Source organism: Camelina sativa, chromosome 9 (genome assembly GCF_000633955.1).
Source record: "Camelina sativa cultivar DH55 chromosome 9, Cs, whole genome shotgun sequence".
NCBI lineage: Eukaryota > Viridiplantae > Streptophyta > Magnoliopsida > Brassicales > Brassicaceae > Camelina > Camelina sativa.
The window spans coordinates 31,589,595-31,611,160 of NC_025693.1; the positions used below are offsets into that span (position 1 = coordinate 31,589,595).

The following is a 21,566-nucleotide window of genomic DNA, read 5'->3' on the forward strand; positions in this document are numbered from 1 at the left end:
TTTTTTTTTTTTTTTTTTTTTTGTTCTCGTAGTTGCAGCTGCATCATGGTCTCTTACGTGTTTAAGACCCACATATATTAACTAAGATATCGTTTTAACATCAGTGTTCTACTTTAATATTAGATCACTCACTTTGTAAACGAAACTAGTCCTAGTCTAGAACGAATACTTGCGTTAACCCCATTCGAAGGTGGATTTTGGATATTAATATACAAATCGGAAAAGATTGTTGCGCTTTCATCTTTACGAGTAAGTTGTAATTAGTTAAACATCCATTTGACAGAAACCAAAAGATTAGATTATAAAAATGACCACCCCAATCCATACGGCAATTATTACATTTCACATTTTTCTACTACCAAGTGGTTTTAACGTACTGTATGTGTCTACATTCATTATATCTGACCCATTTTGTTATTAAAGTTGTTTTGCAAAATTATTATGAATTAAAAAAAAAAAAAGTTGATATGAAAAAAACAGTGCATAGTCCCTACTAAATAAGCCCTGCATTTGTTCTGTCGTTAAATTTTGTGTCATGGATTATTATTAGTCTACTTAACTTACTTATACTGACGTAAATGATGACATATCCAAAAACTATATAGATGACTTACAACACAGAGGAATTGTACTATTCGACTGAACACCTTTCTCTAGATAAATTTGATTAATTACCACTATGATTAGAAGTGCCCACATATTAGATATTTTAGAAACTTTAAAATATACAATTTCAATATTAAAGCTCAAGTGAAATTACTATTTGGATCCGAATGTTTTCTTCACTTTATTTTTTATCCAATATCCATGTTTTACACAATAATTACACATGAATGACGCGATCCAACGACAACGGTAATTATACCAACTACTAAATTACTGTTTTCTTTTCTAATTTTAAATGTTTTGCTTTGCGAAAATATTATAAAGGCAAGTTGATTAGTGTGTTGTTGCTTGATTCACTTGGACAATTTAAAATGATTCTCTATCAACAGAATAAAACGTTGTAATCGTTATTTCGTAGTTATTTCGTAGATCTTCTTGGCGCAGCCTCCTCGTTTTATTCTCTACACTTCACTTTTAGAAGGCCAATATTCTCTCACCCTTTCTATATGTTTAATATAATTTGAAACAGTTTAAAGCGTTAATAACATTTTCTACGTACCTTCCATTGATCTTCAATCGATTTCTATTCATCAGTTATGAATTGAAAGTTCTTTTCCACAGCATCAGTTTTACATGCAGAAATGTCGTTTCTAATTTTCAACACATATCTATCATAAACAAAAAATTGAACATGATATTATGATAAGTATGTAACGATAAAATCCAAGCTAGCAAATTCCTTTATTACGTTTTCTTCTTACACCTTTAGAATTTTTTTTTTATATCTCATTTTAAGGCAACATTTTCTAAAGTAAACTTTTTTCACAAAATTACTTGTGCAAAATTTGACATAATCTGATTAATTATAGGATTAGTTAGTAGATTGATATTTGTCTCTTATATACTCCTTCTGTTTCACAAAGAATGTCATTTTAGAGGAAAATTTTTGTTACACAAAGAGTATCATTCTACATTTTCAATGTGCTTTATAATGCTGCATTTTCTTTTTTACCCCTAAACTCAAATCTCTTTTCATTAAATTAAACTATTAACTATTAATTAAATAGGGGCAAAAATGTATAATTCAAACTTTTCTTAATTTGTGTGAAATGTGTCAGAATGACACTCTTTGTGAAACAGAAGGAGTAATATTTAATGCATCATCGTAAAATACGATGTGGGGTTTTTAACAGTACCAACATGATATGGAAGTGTTGTGTTTTCTTTTCAGCGTCAAAATGATTACAGTTATTTTTGTTTGTTCGTCGAAAGTTTCATCGTATTTCTTGATGTGAAATTTCAAGCACCCAAGCTAGATGATGTGGAAGTGTTTTATCATCAAAATGATTATAATGATCAATGATTGTCAAATTGACACACGTGGTGAATACAAATGAAATGTCAAATACTGTATGTATAGTATAGCTTTGCCCCCCGAAAGGCATAGCTTGGGAGTTAGTATCGAATTCGAATCTTTTGACATTTATTTTTCTTAGGGAAACGAATAATTGAAAGAATATATCGAACAAAATCTGATATTATCGCTCAAATAATTAGATTGTGCGAACAACAAAATTGTCTGAGTTAAGTAAACGAAACGTGACTATAAAACAACCAGAGCTCAGACAGAGAAATAAACAAGGAAACAAAAAGTAAAAAAATATGCTCATTAAATGATTAATATATATCAGATGAGTGTGAAGTCCACTACCAGCAATGGGAAAAAATGATAGAAATAAAAATAGGATATTTATGTATAGATTTGGCATATAATTTTTTTTAGGTATACTAATAAATCTATGTTAACTCTTTGGCTTTGTTAATTTGGACACGTTTATGGATATTGTGGTCTATTTGATTGTCATTTGGAAGCTAAATTGGCGGCCGAGTCAGATTCCTCTCAGACCTTTTCACCAATATATGTTCTTTGATTATCACTCGAATCTTGAGAACTTTTGTTTTAATTGATTGTTTCAGACTGTCTAATTTTAACAGCCATCATGCTTTACTACGATCAATTATAATTTTTAGTACTTAGCGTTATGAGTTTCCGGTAGCATTTTGCTTAACTGTAGAGATAAATTTGCATTTCTAGTTTATTCTGTTATTGTAAACCCATTGCTAATCAGTATACTATTGGATCAAAATCTGTAATCAAATGAGTATGTGTTTTCGAAAATTCTAAAACGAAATGATATTTATATAACTTAATTCAGTACTAGAAGTCAAGAACAGTTCACTTTATCAACAAAAATAGTACTGTTTTATGACATCAGCTATTCATATTCATATATAGATTAAGTTATATTGCCCGAAAAAATGAAATTATTAATTAAATAAGCTAGTAACTGTCTTCTTTCATGGCCAGATATATTAGTGGAGGTCCAAGTCATCATGATGCCAACTCACACTAAACTTGTCATCAAACCATGTTTTAATTATACAGTATGTAATCTTATTTGCAATTAGCTCTAAAAAATAATAATAGTTTTTGACATCTACATATGATCTTTATTTACAAAACCATAGTAGAATTGTGTATTTTTTTTGTAGTAATTTCGTATAATAAGGTCTCTTGGAACTTACCCCGATCGGCAAAAACTACATACGTATTAAAAATATTCAACGCGTACAAATACACATGTACAACAAAGTAAATGTATACGTATATGACGTGGGCAAAAGCCCCCACTAAATACAGAAAACAGACCCCACAAAATGACTATAAATAAGTGCCTAAACCTCTCCCCAAAAAATGCAACAACAACACTTTTCATCTCTTTCCCAATACTACAAAAAAACCCAAAACAACAGCTTTTGTTTCTTTTGTTTTGCCTTTTCAGCTCTTCTTCTAAACTGTTAAAAAGATGTCTCTAGCTATAGCAGAGGTTTACACGGTGAGGAAGTTTCACAAAGAGAGTATGAAGAAACCGACTAAACCAGTGGGTGTTACCGTCGGCGAGGGAGACGAGAAGATCGTAGGGGGAGGAAGTTTCATGGAGGCGCTTGTGAAATCTGGTGGGAGTAGACGATTCGGACGGTTGTTTTTTGGAAAGCCCGGGATGAAGAAAAGCTCTGCTAAAGTTTCGGATCCCATGACGATTGAGTGATGATCATATAAAAAATATTAAGTTTTTCTATATTTTCCATATATATATATATATATATCTTTTTCTTTTTCTTTCATGGGTCATTTTTTCTGGCTTTTTCTAGTGTCTTCTCTTTTTCTTTATTGAGTGATTTTTATTAAATAGTACGACGTAAAACGTTGTACTTGTAGCGTCCAATGTAATGAACTTATTAAAATTATGAGAAATTATAAATACTACTATAACTTCTGGATAAATGCATTTCCTAAATATACCGTATATAGTTGATGATGTTTTATGCCAAACCAAACTAAAAAGTGAGTTGCACGATGATTTCATACAATCAGAAATTCCGATATTTGTATTTTATTTTGAACTACTGTAATATTACACAAACGCAAATCTATATATTAAAAAAATAAGCAAATGAAAATGAAAGAGCCAAAACATAAATTGGTTGGTTAACCGTTTTGAAACTTTTGACACTTTTGACATATATGGTCTAAGTTATAATAATTATCATTGACGGTCCAGGTACTTTCTCTTCTTGTATGCGACTAGAACTCGCATAGAAACATATCTTGACCATGGTTTTTTAGTACACATAGTTTACAAGCCATTAGATTATAAATTTGAGTTGTTAACGATATTTATCCAAAGAAAAACTATATACAAAGAGACAAAGACACAAGAAAAAGTATGAAAAAGATAGAGGAAAACACCTTTTAAAAGGAAAAGTAGTGGGGTTTAATAAGAAGATAAAGACAATTAGTGGATGTTCAAAAAAGTATATGAGTAGTGAAAAATTAAACCAAAATATCTTTGAGGGGTACTGAATGTTTAAGGACGATTTTTTCTTTCTTTCAGCCAATCAAGACTTTAATAGATTTTAAAATATATTACAAGTACGATCCAAACAGTTAGTTTAACTGGTTCTCGCGTTAGATTTCGTAGCATATACCAACGTGTTAAAGAAGTCAGGCAATATCAAGATTAGAAATTTCCAATTGTCCCTTCGTAGTTAAAGAAAAAAAAGAAAGAAAAAAAAAGGGAAAAAGGAAAAAGCAAACGACAACACAATTACCTTAAATAATCTCCCGTACCAAGTTGACATATGTTTTAATTTAGTTATTTTGTAATAAAGTTAGGTATTATTATCATCAAAGTAGTATATATATGTTTTCGTGTATTCTCTCACACAACATACTTTTTTAGTTTCTCCTAGTTTTAACAAATTCCTATAATAATTATGACTATATAGATGTAGGCAGTGAAATTGATAAACTTTATATTTCAGCCAAAATATGTAAAAATATGTTTACAACGAGAACATTTTGTTGTATTAGTAGATTACCATTAACAACAAAATACTAGAAATTAAATCGAAAGGGGGTGAATGAGCAATTTAAAGAGTTAAGAGACAAATAAAGAAAAAAGAAAAAAAAAAAAGAGAGTTATAGGGTGAAAAAGTAAAAAAAAGGTAAAAGGAAAAGGGTTGAAAAAGTGTAAAACAGTAAGAAAAGAAGAGGAAGGTGTGATGATGATGTGCACGTAAAACTTGAATTCGTCAAANAAAAAAAAAAAAAAAAAAAAAAAAAAGTCGTTTCTCTTTCCTTCTTCATTGCTCTCTCTCTTCGTAAAGCTCTCCACAGCTTTACGCAATGACGCTATTCTTCAAATTCAATCCTCTTCCTCCTCCTTCGCTTCTCACATCTTCCCGCTTCATCCTCGTTTTTATACCAGACGCGACAGTTCTCCGGCGCCGGCGGATCCACTCCGGTTAGTTCGAACTTTTTTATGCTCTATGTCTCTTCGGTTTTTCAAAAATTCCTTGTTTAGCTATGTACCCGAACTCTGTGATTCAGACTTGGGATTAGAGAATATGTTGTGGAATTGACAGATTGATTGCGTTTAGATTTATCGCTGAACCCTTGGAATTTGGGGGAATTTGGTCTGCGTCGGTGAAGGATCGATGGAGAAATCTAACAAATGTGCTGTTTGCCTCCATTCGTTTCGTCCCTCGATCTGCGTAGCTTGTGTTAATCGCAGGTATGTTTGGAATCAATTTCTGATAACTTGATATGATCGTTGAACTAAGTAGGATTCTCCAATTCGAACAAGTTCCGATTTGATGGTTACTTGTGTATTTTTTTTTTGTTTGTTTGTTTGGCTCTTTGTGCAGTTTAAACGAATACAAACTTAAGTTGGACTCGTTAAAGAGCCGTCGGGAGGTTTCATACTTGAGATTAAGTGGCTTGCTTATCACAAAGGTTTAAATTCTGTGTTCATTGTTGAGTTTGAAGTCTTCTGATCTGATATTCATTACGCTTTTCTTGTATATAAAATGATGTCTGATACCCGTGTGTGCTTTTCACTGCTGACCAGGAGAAAGCAATTAGTCAACACTGTTGGATTGGGGTTCAGAATGAGAAGCTTGCTAGGTTGCGGGAGAAGCTCCAACTAGGAGTGGAGAAGTTGCAGCAAAGTCTGAATATACACTCTCTTTCTTAAGAAGACATTGCCTTCAAATTACCAAGTCTAAGTATACCTATTTCATGATGCAGGCAAAAACACATTACGGAGCCTGTCTCGCAATCTGAAAGAAAGATATGGCATTATTGAATCAACTAACGTTGCTGTAATGTGACACGTTTTTTCTTCTTTTTCCAATTCCTGCGTTTTCTCTTGAATAGGATTTGTTTGAAGCTGATTTCTCCATGGCTAATGTAAACAGTGTTATCTTTCTCTATCTCTCAATTTCTGCAGTTGGAGAAGAGCCGTGTTCGCCAATTGGAGAACCACTATTCGGATACTATTGGCAATCACTACTTGGTATATGTAAGATCTACATCTCATCATACTTTAATTCTGTGCTTGAACTAGTCCTTTTCTTGAACTCATATAGTCATCATTATCTGCGTCTCGATATTCATACATCCAGTCTCATATGTCTAATTATGAACACTAAGCCGGCATTTCTGATTTACAGATTGACCTTACTTCAGAACGCCTCTATAAACAGGCTTTGGTTATGAAACAGATATGCAAATTATTCCCTCTATCAAGGGTAAGGAGATCAAGTTTTTGGCTTTTGTCTAATATAGTTAATTAAATTACAGATTTCATAGACCATATCTCTTCTTTTACCAAGAAGAAGTTGGTAGAACATGTCTTGTTTCTTCCCGAGGAAATCTTGGACTCTCTTTAGGCTGTTGTGTTATCGAATACATATTCTAGGATGCTTTTACTGAATCTTACTCTTTTCAGGTGAAACTAGAGAGGCAGAACAAAGATGGGTATTTTGGACAGTATGATCAAATCTGCAATGCTCTCTTACCACAAGGTCTCAACCCACTCTCTGTTCCGCCAAAAGAGCTCGCAGCCTCTTTAGGGTAATATGCTCTCGTCTTTAAATAGTCATTTTGTGGCACATGAACAGTTAAGATATATTGAGATCCGAGCCCCAAGTGAATATTATACTCTTGCAGACCATTGTATTCATAATTATTTTTGATATTTGATTTGGTAGCTTGATGATTTAACATTCCATGGTTGGTGGTTGGATCAGGTACATGGTTCAGCTTCTAAATCTTGTTGTCCATAAGCTCTCTGCGCCTGCACTCCATAACTTGGGTTTCGGGGTATATGTCTCCTTCACTCAGTTTTATGCTATACATTTGCCTCAGTCTTTGAAGATAACACTCACTGCATAAATTTTTGCCTAGGAAATAAATATGGGAGATAATTCGTGGATATTGACATTATATTACTATTCATCTTGAAATTGATTCACCAAGTATGATTAAAATCGGGCATTACTGTATAACCAGGGTTCTTGTTCACGAATATGGCAACGAGATTCTTATTGGAACTCTCATCCGTCTTCTCCAAGGTAAATTATATAGGGATTGTTTTGTGTCTCCATGAGATTCAGAGAATTAAGCGATCTCATTTTTTTATTGGCAGCGATGAGTATCCCCTTTTTGTACCATCCCATGATTACTACTCATTCGAAGGAAAAGGTTCGTGGACGGGTAGAGATACAAATTTTGGTGTCACTTCATTGAAATCAGATGGAAGTGTAGAAGACGATTATCATGACCTTGACCTTGACGTTGCCAGTCTTTCCTCTGGCTCTCCTCATTCTGTTGAAACATTCAGAAATCTCCAGAGAGGAATTGCACATCTTAAGCAAAGTGTGGCTCACTTAAATGTGTATGGATACAGTTCCCTGTCTCTCGAAGTTCCTTCTGGAGCCTCGACTTTTGAAACATTTGCAAAGTTGCTGGCCACGTTATCTTCTCTCAAGGAAGTTCAGTCTGCTCTTTCCCTTGGTTTGTCAAGGTAAAGCTTAAAATGTTCACCTTATAATCAAACAATTGTTTCATTATGACTGTATGAAGTTTTGACTTTTGAGACACAGAGGGAAAAACAGTTAGGTTATCTGTTTCGTATAGCTTTGTATCCAAAGCACGACATACTTAAGATCTCTGTCGTTTACAGTTCCAACAAGCAAAGACAGGAGCCGAACAAATCCGTGTGGAATTTGAACTCGTCAAGTTCCAGCACCTTGCTGGACAGCTCTCATACTCAGCCAACATCGGTATGACTTTTGGTTCTCGAATTCTCATTTAGAGTTATGGATTCGTCTCGCGGACTAAAACCCTAGCTAGTTATGTGTGTGATATGTGATATTCTGATCTTTCATATCTGTCTTGTAGTGGAACAGTAGTTATTACAACGTTCCAAATCGAGATCCAAGCTACATGGTGGAGTTTCCTGATGTGAAGAAGGATAAAAACTCTACTGATGGATGGAATTTGGTTGAGCATCCTCATTCTTCACATCAACCCTATCATCCCAATAATAAGTAGTGATCATCTCAAGGTAAACAAGATCTACTTCTTCTTTTTTAATCCATATTGTTACATTTATTTTAATACTCGAGATTCACAAAGAAATGTTCATACCCAAAACATTCTCTATTACAGGCATACATACCTTGGGAACTAAAACTAAGGATGCTTATAAATTTTAATCTTGATAACTTGTGGTGTAATTATGAAACACATATACAACAATTACGTAAATTAGCAATGACTTCATTCTTTTATATTTTTGTATGAGAGCTAAGTCAGTGGAGTAAAATATGGTGAAAGAGTCACTGATCCCAATGGAGTTTGATAATACTACCAACGATAAAGGTCATGTGCACTTGTGACGTGAGAAGAATATCCTCCACCTTGTTTGGGCTTTAAAAGGAAAGGACACCGCAATAACATTTATATATACAATAAAGAAAACAAAGTTACTCCTTTTTTATAGTCATCCAACAAAAACAAAAATCAGCTCCTTTTACATACATACCACACAATGAATTGGGAACAAAAGCAATGATAATATAAACCCATCACCCTCCTTTGCTTTTGAAGTTATTCATAATTGGCAAAAACGAAAATTTGTATATAAACGTTTTTATTTTTGTAAGTACTTTTGTACGTGGTATTTTCTCCTAACTTTTTTATGAAACAAACATATATGTGTAAATTTTCTTAAAAATATATTTAAAATTGAAAATTGATGAAATATTAGTGTTAAAAAACTTGGAATATCATTTACGTTTTGTGTTAATTTTAAGATTAGTAGTACAAGTTTACTAATCACGTGGTTGTACTTAAGAGTACTGTATAATTTAACCAACATAAATAGAATCTACTTTCGTTTTTTCTTCTTTTGGGAATGCGAAATAATAATGTAAGAGAATCAGTCTCAGTTCAGTTCAAAGTTCGAATCTTTGAATGACATGCGGTTTATATAAAAGGAACTAGTATATAAACTATTTATGCCTCCTTTAATATTATTTTTTCTTATATTCCCTCTTTCGTTTTATAATATATTGAGAATATTTACTATGTAGTATTCTTCATGAAGCAATATTACAAATATTCGAATTCTATATTTGTTTCCTCTTTTTTGAACGTCTGATGAATGATGATCATTCGTGCACAAGAAGAATCTCAATGCATGATAGCTTCGTCTTTTTTGATTTGCTCAGTATACGATATTTCTTTGATTTTTCTTCCTATGCGTATACGATACCTCGGTTATTTTCAGGTTTATTTTTTAACTATTACTACTATATGCAATTCTAACATATATATATAATTCATCTTCCTATTTAAAAATCTCAGTCTATACGGTTTATATTATAGTTTCTTCGGACCATAAATCATATTCGTGTAGTGGCTCTAGTCATTGGTTTAAGCCATCGAGAATGGGATTCCAAGTTTATATTCTGAAAAATAAGTACGGTTTATAGTTTCTTAAAGTACTTATTTTCAAAGAAAGTGAATAATTACTCCGAAACAGAAACTATTTTCTTGTGCAATACATATCAAACTTGAAAGATAGATTTTTTTTTTTCAGGTGTACTTGCGAAGAATGTAAGAAATAAGGGAGGGAAAAAAAAGGTACAAAGAAAGATAACGAGAAAAGCAATAAATAACTTTTGCAGTCATAACGAAAAAAAGAAAAGGAGAAATGAGATAAGGAAAATAGTGGAAGATCGGTGTCTTCGTCATGAATTAAAGTAGAAATGTGTGTACGTAACTTTTCTGATCATACTATCTTTTTCTTCCTCAACTATAACACGTAACAATGATATTAATCTAATAATGCATGCATATAGGTACATCATACATAGTCTATATGACTAATGGATATTTTCTCGAGAATTTATAAATGATTTTTTATCTGAGGTACACTGAATTACTAAGAAAATTACATGGTTGTAAATTCTAATACTCTGTTATCTAATCTATAGTTTCTAGGGTTAATTAGGAGAATACCACAATTTTAAAAGTTATTTAAGAGAATATCACAACAACATTTTTTCATTGGAAAATACCATAGAGTCCACGTTTTTTTTTGGAGTGAAAAGACTTAATCACCCTTTTCTGTTTTAGTGTTAGATAGAAAGAGTAAAATATTTGGTGTGATTTTTTAAAATAGCATGAAATATTTATATTTTACATGTTATATTGAACTAAATAACGTTTAATTGTAAACCCAAACCGACAAATAATCTCGTTTTAATTGTAAAATCTAAATCATAACCATCTAATTTCGTTTTAATTGTAAAATCTAAACCCTAACCATCTCATTTGTGAATCCAAACCGACATATAATTTCGTTTTAATTGTAAAATCTAAACCCTAACCATCTTATTTGTGAACCCAAACCGACATATAATTTCGTTCTAATTGTAAAATATAAACTCTAACCATTTCATTTGTGGACCCAAACCGACATATAATTTCGTTCTAATTGTAAAATCTAAACACTAATCATCTTATTTATGAACCCAAACCGACATATAATTTCGTTCTAATTGTAAAATTTAAATCCTAACTATTTCATTTGTGAACCCAAATCGATATATAATTTCGTTCACAAAACAAAAATTACATGATATTTAAACAAATAACATGTAATATATGTAATGGGTATAAAAGTAATTGTATACGAGAAGAGAGAATGCACTGTGGGTCCTATGGTAGTTTCTTAAATACTTTTGAAAATTGTGGTATGTAGTGCATATTAACACCAGTTTTCTAGAAGCCTCTTGTTCATATCTCTCATCAAAAGGGGCCTAGTTTCTATACATCTAGAGTAGATATCTAGGTTTTTGACCAGGCCTAAGTTATAAGTAAGTTTAGAAAACTTCGATGTACCAATAAATCAAGCCACAATGTATATGATCTTTCGCGATGCGAATTGCTATTCTGACATGATCATATACAATATTTGTTTTTCCTTTGGTTTTATATATTTGCGTATCACCGCACCGATCTATATATCATATTATATATAGAATTTTAGATTGGAAAAAAATATAGAAGGGCTCTTTAATAAAGTAAAACCAAGACAGGAAATAAAGCTAGATTAATAAAAAAAAATATATAAACAAACATGCTTGTCTTTGTCGAACACACAGATTTTATTACACAAGTGGTTCCAAACTAATTAAGATCCATGATTAAAAAATAAATGAGAGATTTAAACAATGTTATCTTTTGCGTTTGGTAGGCCATTAAAGCTCCAATTATTTGTCACTAAGTCAGGGAAGGAGACTAAGCATAAAGACGCCACTGCATAACCCCCTTATGGTCCCCCCAAAATAAACCTAAAGTTGTATATATATAAAACATAACATTAATAAAATAAAATTAGAAGAAAGAAAGAAAATCATACATCTTTGTACCACCTATATGAGCCTAACTTAATAGGGGAAAAAGACATTGATTCTTTTACAGACCCATCAGCATGCGTACACATACAAAAGATTTGAGAATGGGGTTTCAAATCAATGGATTGGTCATGATGTCGATAATTTGGGATATATATAGTCATAGCTAGCCAGAACTTGGGACAAACGAACAGTTACAATGAATATATTACGTAAAAAGAAAGAACTTATAATTTAACTGGTGTTGCTGCAATGAAAAGCACTAAATCTTTGATCAACCCAATAAATAAAAAGTTTCCCACGATACGATACCAAAAATTTTAAAACTGGAAGAAAAAAGCATATTTGGTCTCTCAAAACTATTTATTATTTGATCCCTAAAACATAAGACTCTTTCCAATTCTGGAATACAAAAAAAGGATATGCAAATAAACTCACCACCAGAACCTTGGGACGTGTCGACGTCGGAAGGTATCTCTCTAGTCTCTCTACTCAGCTCCTCTTGCTTAATGACATCATGTTGTGCGTACCTCAGAAATACAAGCGCACGATATGGCTTTGCCAAAGAACTCTCATCTTTTCTATCGTTTTGTCGTTAAACCTTTCGTTGCTTTAATTTTAAAAATTGATTATTTCTTTAAGTTTGATTATTATTCTAATGGTGATGATGCCGTGATGGACACAAATAAAGAAAAGAGAGTAAAGGCAAGAAAAACAAAAAAAAGAAACAAGAAACAAGAAAAAATCTTTTTTTTTTCTTTCCTCTCTTTACATGATGGGAACTCTTGACCTTTAAGTTTATTTTTTTTTTGACAGTAAGTGTCCAAAGGAACTCGAAACACTTCTTCTTCCATTTGATATCATCTTTTTTTCTTTTTTTTCTTGTGTGGTCTCTGAATGAAAAATATCTCTGTTTGATCAAAGAGCTTAACAAGAAATGTGTTTCAAACTGATTTTTAACTCTTCATCTCTCAACTTCTTCATGAATCTCTTTGCTTATCCATCAAGGTTTGTGAATTTTTCCTCTTTTATAAATATTCTTGTTTTCCCTCCTTCTCTGTTTTTTTTTTTGGATCTTGAAGAAATTTGATTTTCTCGTGTCTCTATTTGAAATGATGAAGAATTTATTCTGTTTATGGTTTGTATCAGTGAGAGTAAATGTAATTTTTAAGAGCAAGCTAATACTGGATCTGTTATTGAAGGTAAGTCAAATTAGAGAAAACATCTCTTTATTTCTTTATTTCTCTTTTGATCACTTCTTTGTGGAGTTTTTGAGAGATTTGTAAATGAATAATACTTTATGTAGAGAATAAAGAGATGATGAGTTCTTCTTCTCCAACTCAACTTGCATCTTTTAGAGACATGGGAATCTATGAACCATTTCAACAAATTGTCGGTTGGGGAAATGTTTACAAATCCGATATCAATGATCATAGTCCCAATACTGCTACTTCCTCCATCATTCAAGTGGATGCTAGAGTTGATGATCACACCAACATCAAGGTTTTAGAATTTTCTCTCTGAACTTTTTTTCTTTTCTTTTATTGCTTTGTTTTGTTACTTGTGTTTTTTTTGCTAATGGTTTTAATATTACTTGCAGACGAATTACGCTTCTTCATCGCATAACCAGATTGAAGCAGAACCATCTAGTAATGATAATCAAGATGATGATGGCAGGATTCATGATAAGGTTTATAACAAACAATGCTTTACTCATTCTATAAGTTCCAAAAAAAAAGAAAGTACATAAAGATAGCTTTTGTGATATTGATTGATATTCTCATTTCTCTTAGATGAAACGGCGTCTAGCCCAAAACAGAGAAGCTGCTCGCAAAAGTCGTTTGAGAAAGAAGGTAAAAAAAGCAAGTCATCACTTTTTATTGAATCTCATATAGTTTATGTTATGTTAGTTTACTACTAATTCTGTTTTGTTTCTCTTTAGGCTTATGTTCAACAGTTAGAAGAAAGCCGGTTAAAACTATCGCAACTAGAGCAAGAACTTGAAAAAGTTAAGCAACAGGTGAGCCTTAAGTGTAAAGATTTGTTCAAAAGTGTTCTGTTTTGAGTTTCTTCTATCTTTCATTATTGACTTACATACTATATGTTTCTTTTTTTTTTAATAAAAAAGGGACTATGCGTACGGAACTCATCAAATTCAAGCTATTTAGGAGCAGCAGGGAGTATAAACACAGGGATAGCTTCATTTGAGATGGAATATTCACACTGGCTTGAAGAACAAAGCAGGAGAGTTAGCGAAATGAGAATAGCGCTACAATCTCATATAAGCGACATAGAACTCAGGATGCTAGTTGAGAGTTGCTTGAACCATTACGCCAATCTTTTTCGAATGAAGTCTAATGCAGCTAAAGCCGATGTTTTCTACTTGATATCTGGCATGTGGCGAACTTCCACAGAAAGATTCTTCCAATGGATTGGTGGCTTTCGTCCATCCGAGCTTTTAAACGTAAAATTTTTTTATCACAATATATCCTCCTAATAACATTAAACACTGGTTTACATTTTCAAATTGTAATATGTGTTTTTTGGTAGGTTGTGATGCCTTATCTTCAACCATTAACTGATCAACAAATCTTGGAAGTGAGAAACCTTCAGCAATCATCACAACAAGCAGAGGATGCTCTCTCTCAAGGCATCGATAAACTTCAACAGAGTTTAGCTGAAAGCATTGTGGTTGATGCGGTTATCGAGTCCCCTGATTACACTGCTCACATGGCTGCAGCTATAGAGAATCTTCAAGCATTAGAGGGTTTTGTGACTCAAGTAAGTTAAACATTATTAACTCAAACAAAGTAGAGAAATTTTTTTGTTTTTCTATTTAAAAATTTCAAGAATCTACAACAGGCAGATCATCTAAGGCAGCAAACATTGCAACAAATGGCAAAGATCTTGACGACAAGACAATCAGCTAGAGGTTTACTTGCTTTGGGAGAGTATCTTCATAGGCTTCGTGCTCTTAGTTCTCTTTGGGCAGCTCGTCCACGAGAACCAACTTAAAAGAATCAAAACAAGCTTTATCTATCACAAAGCTTGGGAATGAATGTTTTAAAAAAGGATATATGCCTATGTGTTAAGTAGAGTGATTCTCTTTGATTAGAAGAACTTTATGGTTCCTTTTTTTTTTTGGCTTTTATGAAGTATCTCTCCAGAGAAGTTGTAAATTTGGTTGGAAACTTTGTAATATATTTTTAGATTTGTACACAACAAATAAGTCTTCTTCTTGTTTTTATATATATATATATATGGTAATTTGAGCAATATGATAGTATGTGTACTGAATGTAGAATTTCAAGTATTGTTAAGGGACCAAATGTGAAACTTCAATAAAATTTAAGGGTATTATTGTAATTATTTCATCGTTGCGCTTCAGTCGTCCACAAAAAAGTTTCCCGGAAATTGATTTTTCTTTTCCGAGAAAGTTCGTTCGGTTGGAAGTTTTCATTTTCGTGAGTTAACCTCCAAAAAAATACTACGTTTTTGTTCATGTTAAGAGAGGGAGAATTCGAATTATATGAATTTTGATTTCTGGGTTTACGAAAATTGATCGGGTTTCTGGGTTTGGGGGAATTTGGAAGTTATGAGCAACCTGAGAGCTATTTGTAGACCACACACAGTGTTCTCTTCGATCGTGTGTTGCAACAGACACCAAATTCGATCACTTTATAGGGTTTCGATTAATAAAAACCTCGGCTTTAGAACTCGTGTATCGAATTCGTCTTGGTTTAGGTCTTCTAAAGATTCGAATCATCATCTTTGGTTTCGATTGAATCAGAGGAAGACTCTCGTTAGGGCTTCGAATTGGAGCCAAGAGCAGTCTCCGTACGATACTCTCGGTAAATACAATTTACGATTCTTGTACCAATTTGGGAATTGCTTCTGTAACTACTCAGTTCTTTATACTGAGATCTTTGGGAATTGCTCTGTTTACTGTTTTTGATTGTGGGTTTGGTTTGGTTTGGTTTTGGATACAGAGTTGGATAGAGATGCAGAGGAAGAGCAGATTAAGGTGGCATACAGAAGATTAGCCAAATTTTATCATCCCGATGGTACCTTTTCTTGATCTTTAGTTAGAGCTATTTGTGATTGTTTACTATTCCTTATTGAACTGGGATTCAGATGTTGGGATCTTATGTGTGTTGTGAGGTTTATAGCAACGTAAGAGCTGGCCAAAAACTTCTGTTTATCAGTACATGTAGCCACAACATTTAGTTATATACAACTCACTCTATTGTGTCAAGAAACTTTGTTTGTATAAGGAGTTACTTTGTCTCATGAACTTGTAGCTCTATTTTTGATTCTGTTTATTGCAATTTTGTGGCTTTTTATTCTGTAGTTTATGATGGAAAAGGGACTCTTGAAGAAGGAGAGACAGCAGAAGCAAGATTTATCAAGATTCAGGCTGCATATGAGCTGCTCATGGACTCGGACAAGAAAAGACAATATGATATGGATAACCGAGTGAATCCAATGAAGGTATTAATCACAAACTTGGGAATTTTTCTTTTTATCTCTGGAAGTTTTGAGGATGAGGTGTTGGGGGTTTTGTGTAGGCATCTCAAGCTTGGATGGAATGGTTGATAAAAAAGCGTAAAGCATTTGATCAGAGAGGTGACATGGCGGTTGCAGCTTGGGCTGAGCAACAACAGCTTGAGATAAATCTACGTGCTCGTCGTCTTTCTCGTTCTAAAGTAAGAAATAAGAAAGTCTTTATGAGCTTGTTCTTCTTCCACAAAAGTAGTAAATTTTCATTTGCTCTGTGTTGAATCTGTAAACTTGTGTTAAGGTGGATCCGGAAGAAGAGAGGAAGATATTGGAGAAGGAGAAGAAAGCATCGAGAGAGTTATTCAACAGCACTTTAAAACGACACACGTTGGTGTTGAAGAAAAGAGATATGATGCGAAAGAAAGCAGAGGAAGATAAGAAATTGCTCATCACTCAGCTATTAGCCGCAGAAGGTCTCGAGCTCGAAGAAGAAGAAGAAGAGGAAGAATCAGCCAAGTAAAGTAAGATCCCCAAACATTTTGGAAGCTTCATCTTCGATTTCTCTACTTCCAAGTAAATTAAGCACTTTCTCTTTCTCTTGTAGTAAAACATAAATGTAGATATCATATTAAATTACAAGATTTTCACTATACGGTTCACCATCAAGTTTCTTGATTAGGAAGTAAGTACCAATCAGTATATATATACATCATGAGAAACAGAACAGATCTAGTAGTACCAATCGCAATGACGAAGAGGTCCAAGACCAAACCAACACTGACCAATGAACATAGAAGATACCCACATCTATAATTTAATTATCTGTCATAAACCTTAATTTGGGCAAATAACATTCCCTTTCAGTTTCGGAGATTACAAGAACATGGTAGAAGGAAACCCGCCAAAACTAAACGGAACGCTAATTCAGAAATTTATATGAAAAAAAAATTGTGAAGTCAAGTTATGTTGAAGTTCTCAGCCTTCAAACATAACTTGACTTCCAAGTGATGATCATTCATCACCATCCTTGACATCTGACTCACGATTTATCATCATGATCAAGAGAGACTAGCTGGAGAATGAGACGACCATTGGATCTGTGAGCTCGAATATACTCGTGACCACGCATTTTCTCTTCCTTAAGTAAAAGCCGACCATCACTCGTGTACTCTCGCTTCAGCACCGACGGAACGTTCGACGGCAATATCGGAGACGGGCGTATCTCAGGCGTCACCACCTTTTTCTCCTCTCTTCTCTCACAGGGAAACTGGACATCATCTGTCTTGTCAGAGAAAGCGTCAAAGCAGCTCATTGTCCCAATGTAGTTACTGTCGTCGGAAACAGAGGACGTCACGAGGGTCGCAGTGTCTTGGTAGCAAGTATTGAGAGCCATTAAGATGGAGTTTTTAAAAGGCTCTTTCTCTATCTCTCGCTCTTTCTATGGACCGAAGCAAGTGAGTGTTGGGTTAAATAGAAGTTAGAACCATTCATTTTTAACTTGCATTTTGGAAGTTTTCTCTATAAGAAACTAAACAATGTATACTAAGAAATAAATACATGTATTGACTATTGACCAAAGAAAAAGAAAGAATAACATGTGTCGTTCCTTTGATTTTATGGATAAAATGAACAAATAAGAATTACTATGTGTTAACAAAATGAATACTATACACTGTATACAGCTAGCTTGTCATCAACAGCTGAACAAAATACACGGGATCATTTTCTCCATTTCGGTCATATATGTGTTTATCCTAAATTTTATGGTATTGATTATGATGTGTGTTTATCCTAACATGCCACTATTACTATGGTATGTGCGGTTTATCCTAACATGTCAAAAACAGTGTAGCCATAAGATAATTAAGGAAATATGGGTACATCAATATATAAAGTTTACAGGTTTTTGTTTAACTAGGGGAAAGAGTTTATAAGTTTTCTACTACCGTAATACGAATAAAAAGATTAGACCAAAAAGAGAATGTTTTGTATTAGGTTCGGTTCTATAATCCGAAGCAGATTGTTTCCGGTAATGATGTTTTGGGTATTGACTAGTAGTAATTGTTTTCTCAAGATGAGAAAATGCGAATCACTTTTGTAACGTTTGCATGGAGCTTAATATAATAAAATTTGACGAAAAAGAAACACAATGTCTATAGCTCATAAAAACTTTGAGAGGCTCTCAAATACAAAACTGGATTAAAAAGTCTGGGAGATGGAAAATTGAATCACTGATCACCAGGAATTGACTTGATAATGTCAGAATCACCTGAAACCAAGTCCAAAAGATGAAATCATTAGAAAACAGATGGATGAAGAACCAGTAATAAAATACATAAAGCAAGTTAGTTATTATTACCAGGATCAACGATGCTCAGACAAGAAACACGGAAGTACTTTCCACAAGCTGTACCCAATTCAACGTTGTCTGAAAACACACATCAAGATGAAGACAAGAAAAATACAGTCAAGCTTTATAATAATAGTGTTTCTTGACACAAGACATAATCATTGGTCAAAAGAGCTACTAGATACTAAAAGGATTAACATGTTTGTGACCAACAACAATAGAGTCAATTTGGTATCAAGTAAACATATGTGAGACATCAATAGCAAATTCAAGCTTACAATGATCAAACAAAAGATCAACACTTTAACGTCAATAAGCATTATAGTTTTCATTGTATCATACATAATCACCTTAATGGTCCACACTTGTAATCTACTTAGGATTGATTATACATTTCTCAGTTACCAACCCTAATGGGAACAAAAGTATCTATAAATCAAACAAGAGCTAAAGAAGAAAGAAACATACTTCCATTGTAGTGGTGGACACCAACTTTGGCGAGCATAGCGTAGTACTCAATCTCTGATCTTCTCAAAGGTGGGCAATTTGCGGAGATTAGAATCAGTTTCCCTGTGAGAACATAAACAAAAAACCAGAAATAAACAACAAACATCTTAAAAAAAATAAAGAGTTAATAACATTTTTTAGGGTATGCACACCAAGTGTTCGACGAAATTACACACACACCTTTGGAGCCACGGAGGGATTTCAGAACAGACTTGTAACCAAGAGTGTATTTACCACTCTTCATCACAAGGGCCAACCTACTGTTGATACCCTCATGAGACTTCTTCTGCAATTATAAAAAAAGCATAAAAGCTGTTTTAGTCATCGTTGGACACACTGAGATCGAAAACGATACCTAGATGAGGAGAAAATGATTAAAAAAAACTTTGATGAGAGGACGAACCGTTTTCTTGGCAGTCACCATTTTCGCCGGCGATGAATCAAAAATGTTTGTTTGGACCTGTGCGGTGGAGTAGAAGCCGAGAGGAGGAGGAGGAGCACGCTGACCAAACTCGAATAAGCNTTCTGCAATTAAAAAAAAAAAAAAAAAAAAGCAATTTAGTCATCGTTGGACACACTGAGATCGAAAACGATACCTAGATGAGGAGAAAAGGATAAAAAAACTTTGAAGAGAGGACGAACCGTTTTCTTGGCAATCACCATTTTCGCCGGCGATGAATCAAAAATGTTTTTGGACCTGTGCGGTGGAGGAGAAGCCGAGAGGAGGAGGAGGAGGAGCACGCTGACCAAACTCGAATAAGCGCCGCTTCGCCTCGTTTTATATTCTGTGTCAATGTTCTCTTCTAGGGTTTTGCTCTTCTCTCAGTTTTTTTATGAAATTGCGATTATACCCTTAATGTTTCTAAACTTTTTGTAATTCGCTGTTAAATTTATTAACTACTCGATTTTGTCCTTTTAGTGAAGTTATATGCCAACAGAGCGACTTAATTAGCATATAAACCAGTTGTACATGTTTTGGTCTTATAGAAGTTTTAATTTCACGCAGAAATAAATAGTATAAGGTAAACATAGCATTTGTTTTTATTTTATTTATGCAATACACATATAGGATTTTTTTTTTTTTTTTGGACAAAACATAGGATTTGTTTATGTTTCAAGTTTCAACATTTTTTGTTTGCCGGTGCAGGACAATTCGAATTCCTTTTTTCTTTCTTTCTATCGATTCAATGTATGAGTTAAATTCTATATATAAATGGGATGAACTGATTAATCTCTCTCAGTTCAGAGTATACTGCGAAACATGACATTGTTTTGGTACTTTGCCATCTTCCGTAAAAATCAGAATATGATGTCTTTCCTCCCTTTAGGCCTTAGATTGTATAATTTTTTAACTTGTGGTTCATCAAACATGGTCTTATATTCGGAATTAACCGTGTGGTTATACTATACGTCGTCCTTAGATTGTATTCTTCTTTAATTTTCGGTGATTACTATACAATCTTTCCTCCCTTTAGGCTTTAGATTGTATAATTTTTTAACTTGTGGTTCATCAAACATGGTCTTATATTCGGAATTAACTGTGTGTGTGGTTATACTATACGTCGTTCTTAGATTGTATTCTTTTTTAATTTTCTGTCAAGTGACCTTAGTGCAGTGGCAGGAGGTAAGTCCATTTGTAAAAGACATCATCACACCCGGGATCGAGTCTCAACTCTTACGAATGTAGGAATTTGTCTAATAGACTAGCCAGTTATGGCCCAATAGTTGACAAAAAAAAAAATCTTCTTTAATTTTCTAAAATCTTGTATACCAATTTTACTATTTTTTGTTTTCTTTTCTATCAAAATTTTTTAGTATAATTTTGTATATAAGTGGTAGATTGGAACATAATAAGAAGAAAATTTACTAGTAGAATGAGTAAAATATTCGAAGGTTCTAAACCGGCATATGCAAATCGGGTCAGTCAAAAATTTCTAAATTACATAGACAGAGAGCAAACTTCGCATTGAAGATCTCTCTCTCTTTCCCTCCATCTCCTTTCCTTGTCGGCGCGTAACAACAACAACCGAGACAACACAAACAAACAAATCTACACGTGTCATAAACTGAGACCAGGTGGTCGTCATGTACAATACTAAAATATACTACATTAGTAACATCCAAGAATATTCCATTCGAAATTACGAACCCTAGCCTTTGCCTTCCTTTCGAAGACCCTTCATCGAGAGGCATGCACCTTCCCTATAATAAGATTCACTGTTCACTCATTAGATCCCCTTATACACATGCGATATTGTTTGTTGCT

General features: G+C 33.5%; 6 protein-coding genes and 1 pseudogene across 11 annotated transcripts; 5 read left to right on the forward strand and 2 right to left on the reverse strand.

The window, feature by feature from the left end:
* Positions 3,354-3,958, forward strand: LOC104713463. The gene has a single exon (XM_010430572.2). The coding sequence runs from the start codon at positions 3,474-3,476 to the stop codon at positions 3,714-3,716; it is 243 nt and encodes an 80-aa protein (XP_010428874.1). The 5' UTR covers positions 3,354-3,473; the 3' UTR covers positions 3,717-3,958.
* LOC104713464 lies at positions 5,278-9,176 on the forward strand. Of its 4 annotated transcripts, none has more exons than XM_010430574.2 (14): positions 5,278-5,474; positions 5,611-5,744; positions 5,878-5,965; positions 6,081-6,180; positions 6,260-6,333; positions 6,462-6,533; positions 6,685-6,762; positions 6,963-7,087; positions 7,264-7,336; positions 7,526-7,587; positions 7,662-8,039; positions 8,199-8,298; positions 8,417-8,582; positions 8,830-9,176. In XM_010430574.2, the coding sequence occupies exons 2-13, from the start codon at positions 5,668-5,670 to the stop codon at positions 8,567-8,569; spliced, it is 1,380 nt and encodes a 459-aa protein (XP_010428876.1). In that variant the 5' UTR covers positions 5,278-5,474; positions 5,611-5,667; the 3' UTR covers positions 8,570-8,582; positions 8,830-9,176. The 4 variants fall into 4 exon arrangements, with proteins under 4 accessions (XP_010428876.1, XP_010428875.1, XP_019085303.1 ...); XM_010430573.1 differs by lacking the exon at positions 8,830-9,176 and adding an exon at positions 8,687-8,828; XM_019229758.1 differs by lacking the exon at positions 8,830-9,176 and adding an exon at positions 8,687-8,828 and having other exon boundaries at positions 6,462-6,527.
* Positions 9,435-9,994, forward strand: LOC109126493 (annotated as a pseudogene).
* On the forward strand, positions 12,744-15,190 carry LOC104713465 (transcription factor TGA7-like). Its single transcript, XM_010430577.2, has 9 exons — positions 12,744-12,951; positions 13,093-13,145; positions 13,250-13,446; positions 13,544-13,633; positions 13,737-13,796; positions 13,886-13,963; positions 14,072-14,407; positions 14,494-14,724; positions 14,806-15,190. The coding sequence occupies exons 3-9, from the start codon at positions 13,261-13,263 to the stop codon at positions 14,956-14,958; spliced, it is 1,134 nt and encodes a 377-aa protein (XP_010428879.1). The 5' UTR covers positions 12,744-12,951; positions 13,093-13,145; positions 13,250-13,260; the 3' UTR covers positions 14,959-15,190.
* LOC104713466 (uncharacterized J domain-containing protein C4H3.01-like) lies at positions 15,321-17,093 on the forward strand. Its single transcript, XM_010430578.1, has 5 exons — positions 15,321-15,794; positions 15,933-16,007; positions 16,295-16,434; positions 16,512-16,649; positions 16,745-17,093. Exons 1-5 carry the CDS (start codon positions 15,539-15,541, stop codon positions 16,961-16,963), a joined length of 828 nt encoding a protein of 275 aa, XP_010428880.1. The 5' UTR covers positions 15,321-15,538; the 3' UTR covers positions 16,964-17,093.
* LOC104713467 lies at positions 17,180-17,975 on the reverse strand. The gene has a single exon (XM_010430579.1). It carries the CDS (start codon positions 17,834-17,836, stop codon positions 17,483-17,485), a length of 354 nt encoding a protein of 117 aa, XP_010428881.1. The 5' UTR covers positions 17,837-17,975; the 3' UTR covers positions 17,180-17,482.
* On the reverse strand, positions 18,517-20,089 carry LOC104713468 (60S ribosomal protein L30-2). Of its 3 annotated transcripts, none has more exons than XM_019229783.1 (5): positions 19,943-20,089; positions 19,481-19,586; positions 19,262-19,372; positions 18,803-18,871; positions 18,517-18,712 (listed from the first exon to the last, which is right to left on the reverse strand). In XM_019229783.1, exons 1-5 carry the CDS (start codon positions 19,961-19,963, stop codon positions 18,672-18,674), a joined length of 348 nt encoding a protein of 115 aa, XP_019085328.1. In that variant the 5' UTR covers positions 19,964-20,089; the 3' UTR covers positions 18,517-18,671. The 3 variants fall into 3 exon arrangements, with proteins under 3 accessions (XP_019085328.1, XP_010428882.1, XP_010428883.1); XM_010430580.2 differs by having other exon boundaries at positions 19,262-19,363; positions 19,943-20,086; XM_010430581.2 differs by lacking the exon at positions 19,943-20,089 and adding an exon at positions 19,704-19,816 and having other exon boundaries at positions 19,262-19,363.